This window comes from Salvelinus namaycush, chromosome 13 (genome assembly GCF_016432855.1).
Source record: "Salvelinus namaycush isolate Seneca chromosome 13, SaNama_1.0, whole genome shotgun sequence".
In the NCBI taxonomy this organism is placed as follows: Eukaryota; Metazoa; Chordata; class Actinopteri; order Salmoniformes; family Salmonidae; genus Salvelinus; species Salvelinus namaycush.
In genome coordinates this window covers 23039989-23042801 of record NC_052319.1, presented here as the reverse complement: position 1 = coordinate 23042801, position 2813 = coordinate 23039989, and the positions used below count along the sequence as shown (strand labels likewise).

Below are 2813 nucleotides of genomic sequence, written 5' to 3'. Positions count from 1 at the left end.
GATACTAGCAAGAGCAGTGTGTGGGTTTCTTCTTTTTTCTCATCTTATTCAACTGTTACCATGCACCTGCAACAAAGATAGCTCAGATGTGCGAGTGCCTTTTAAATTTAGATTATTATAACATACAACAGTAAATAATTGAGTTGTAAAAATAATTTGCTTAACAATGTACACTTGTATTGGCATTCTTCCAATACAAGTGCACATTAATACATATGTATTTAGGTAATCATTTAGGTACACATTGTTACCTAGTACAACTTGTTTGCTGCATGTCTATTTACACCTTGACCGTGGTTTTATAGATATGAGATTTGTAAACAAATGCAAATGAATTGTTGCTAACCTTCCTCCCACCCTATAATTATTATTTTAGATAACTCTGTTATCTCTTAAAAATGTTTTATGTGAGTTTATTTGAAAATCATAAAAATTGTACATTGCAAAATAATATGGCAGGATCAAGTAATATTTTCTAAATTAAAGATTTTAAATATCACTAGATATTATTTTACATCAGTATACATCTATTGTGAACAAACAGATATCTACACAGAAATTTGAAATGCTAAAGATGTAGGAGAGTGAAATAATGAAATGTTTAAACATGATGTGCTCTGAGTAAAACAATCACAAAAATAAGAAAATGTAGCAGTTTTAAAATGTTGAAATAAATTTAATCAACAATTTCCGTACAACCTTTGAGAAAATTACATAGTCATGTTATCCATGATACGCCTCATGCTCATGAACCTCATGCCACCGCTCATGCCTCCCATTCCCATGCCCATATCTCTGAAGTTCCTGTACTCTCCAGGCCTCATGTACATCTGCCTGCCTCTGAAGTGGGGCTGCTCATACATCAGCCAGTGGCCGTCCATCACGTTGCAGGACTGGCAGTCAGACATACGATAACGCTCCTGTATGGAGTCACAGTCGTCCATCATCTCGTGCATCTGACCTCCGAAGTTCTCCCTCTCGTAGATCCTCATCCTGAAGTTTCCACGGTGCTGTTATTTGGGAAATACAAATATTTGAAATAATTACTGACTACACCAGACTGTTGATAAGCTCACAGGGCCAATATGATTTGTGTGATTATGGACTTCACACAGCTACTTCTAGTGGGACTGTTACAGCAGCCTGAATATCATATGGCTTACCATGGGGATCATGCGGCAGGACCTGATACCATCGGTAATTCCCATCATACTCTGATAGTCTGAGTACTCTCCCCTCCTCATGAAGAACTGGTTTCCCATGTAGTTGGGGCGCTCGTACACCATGAAGCAGCCGCTCTGAACCCTGCAGGATTGGCACCTGCTCATGTAGGAAGACATGTCAGGGCAGTCGGAGCTGCACTCATAAGAGCGGCCCTGGAAGTTCCTGTCCTCATAGAAGGTGGCCTGAAAATAAAAGGGAATCATATCTTTGAATTAAACAATTGTAGGAAACAAGCATTTTAGAGGAATTTGCAGCGCTATTTAGTCCCACTGGTAACCAGGTTATTGGGATAAGTAAAATGATCATGTTGTAGTTAGGGGTGCGTAGAGCACAAGAGCCCTTTTATATAACAATCTCTGAAATTTAAAGTAAAAATAATTCTAAGAAGTCTTGCCAGTGCTTACCCCGCCCATGTTCATGCTGGTGTTGGACATATTTGCTCACTGTGCTGCTGGTTGCTGCTCCTGAACTGACTTTCTACCTGGTTTAACCCTTTCTTTTATACCTGACCAAACCTAAAGAATCCCTAGCTCCATTGTTCAAACCCCTGCATCAGCATCATGCTCTAGAGGCCTACTGAGGCTACTGAGTTGACGTCCACATTTTCAGGGACTGGATCCCTTAGTCTTTAGAAAGGCTATTTCTAAATCGACTGTTTCTCAAACAAAGTAACAAAACCGTTTGAGAGTTTACAACAGTTAGTAACAGCCTTGAAATGGAAGGTTCTCCATACACTGTGCAATACTTTTTTGAAAAGGTTTGAAAGATGCCTTTTTTAAATGCTGGTATAATGACTCAATGTTATAGTAGAGGAAATCACACATATGGTTTTAAGAGTGAACATCTTTTAGGTTAAACTATGTATTATTACTCATCTTTTGTTCAGTGTGCTGACTTAACGTAGACAGACATTCCTAACCAGTGAATACATAATCAATTGTGAGTAGTTACTTAACTAACCTTTGTGGTTCATAACCATGATACTAGAGAAACTGTTACAAAACTTTAAATAGCATTGTGTATTATAAAAAAATATTTCAAATAAATCAATCATCTTAAATTTTTTAAATTCCTCTTAAGGAGATTGAATGGGATCTTATTAAGCACTTTTTTAAAAACTATTTTGTAATTGTTAACATATCATACATATTGCATCCCCCCCAAAATTCAAATAATGGATGATGATGTTCCCTATTTTCAGCGATACGTTTTGACTCGTGAGTGCTACTGGCTGAAATTATACCGTACCTTTCTGGCATCACTTTAAGTAACACCAAAAAAAGTAAATTAGGTAACACTTAGGTAAGGGTCTGTAAAGGGTTTACACCCCCTAATGTCGATGTCCAGGCCCCCTAGAAATCTAATTAGCTCAATAAAAAATCCCAATACAAGCCTGTCAGTTTAAGCTACAGATATCTGTTTTTTTGCATTGGATGCGTCTCAAATAACCACATCCCCTACGTATGTCACTCTTCCGCATCTGTAGTGAAAGGTGACAGAGCTAGAGTGGTGTTTGTCAGACCTTGAGACATTCCAAAAATCAGTCTTCTCACAAAATTTTCTGTAGCATCCGAACGGTTCGGCCTAAA

The 2813-nt window shown here is 37.9% G+C and overlaps 1 protein-coding gene across 1 annotated transcript; it reads right to left on the bottom strand.

Annotated features, from left to right (window-relative positions):
* Positions 1-710: 710 nt before the first annotated feature.
* Positions 711-1658, bottom strand: LOC120058035 (gamma-crystallin M3-like). The gene is made up of 3 exons (XM_039006519.1): positions 1629-1658; positions 1164-1406; positions 711-1010 (listed from the first exon to the last, which is right to left on the bottom strand). The coding sequence occupies exons 1-3, from the start codon at positions 1656-1658 to the stop codon at positions 711-713; spliced, it is 573 nt and encodes a 190-aa protein (XP_038862447.1).
* Positions 1659-2813: the final 1155 nt, after the last annotated feature.

What these genes read in the sequence shown, in the direction of transcription:
- LOC120058035 (XM_039006519.1), bottom strand. Translation starts at nt 1,658, where the DNA reads ATGTCCAACACCAGCATGAACATGGGCGGG. An exon ending in CCAGCATGAACATGGGCGGG is followed by an intron (nt 1,407 to 1,628) that starts GTAAGCACTGGC and finishes TTTTATTTTCAG; the next exon opens with GCCACCTTCTATGAGGACAG. An exon ending in CCTGCCGCATGATCCCCATG is followed by an intron (nt 1,011 to 1,163) that starts GTAAGCCATATG and finishes CCCAAATAACAG; the next exon opens with CACCGTGGAAACTTCAGGAT.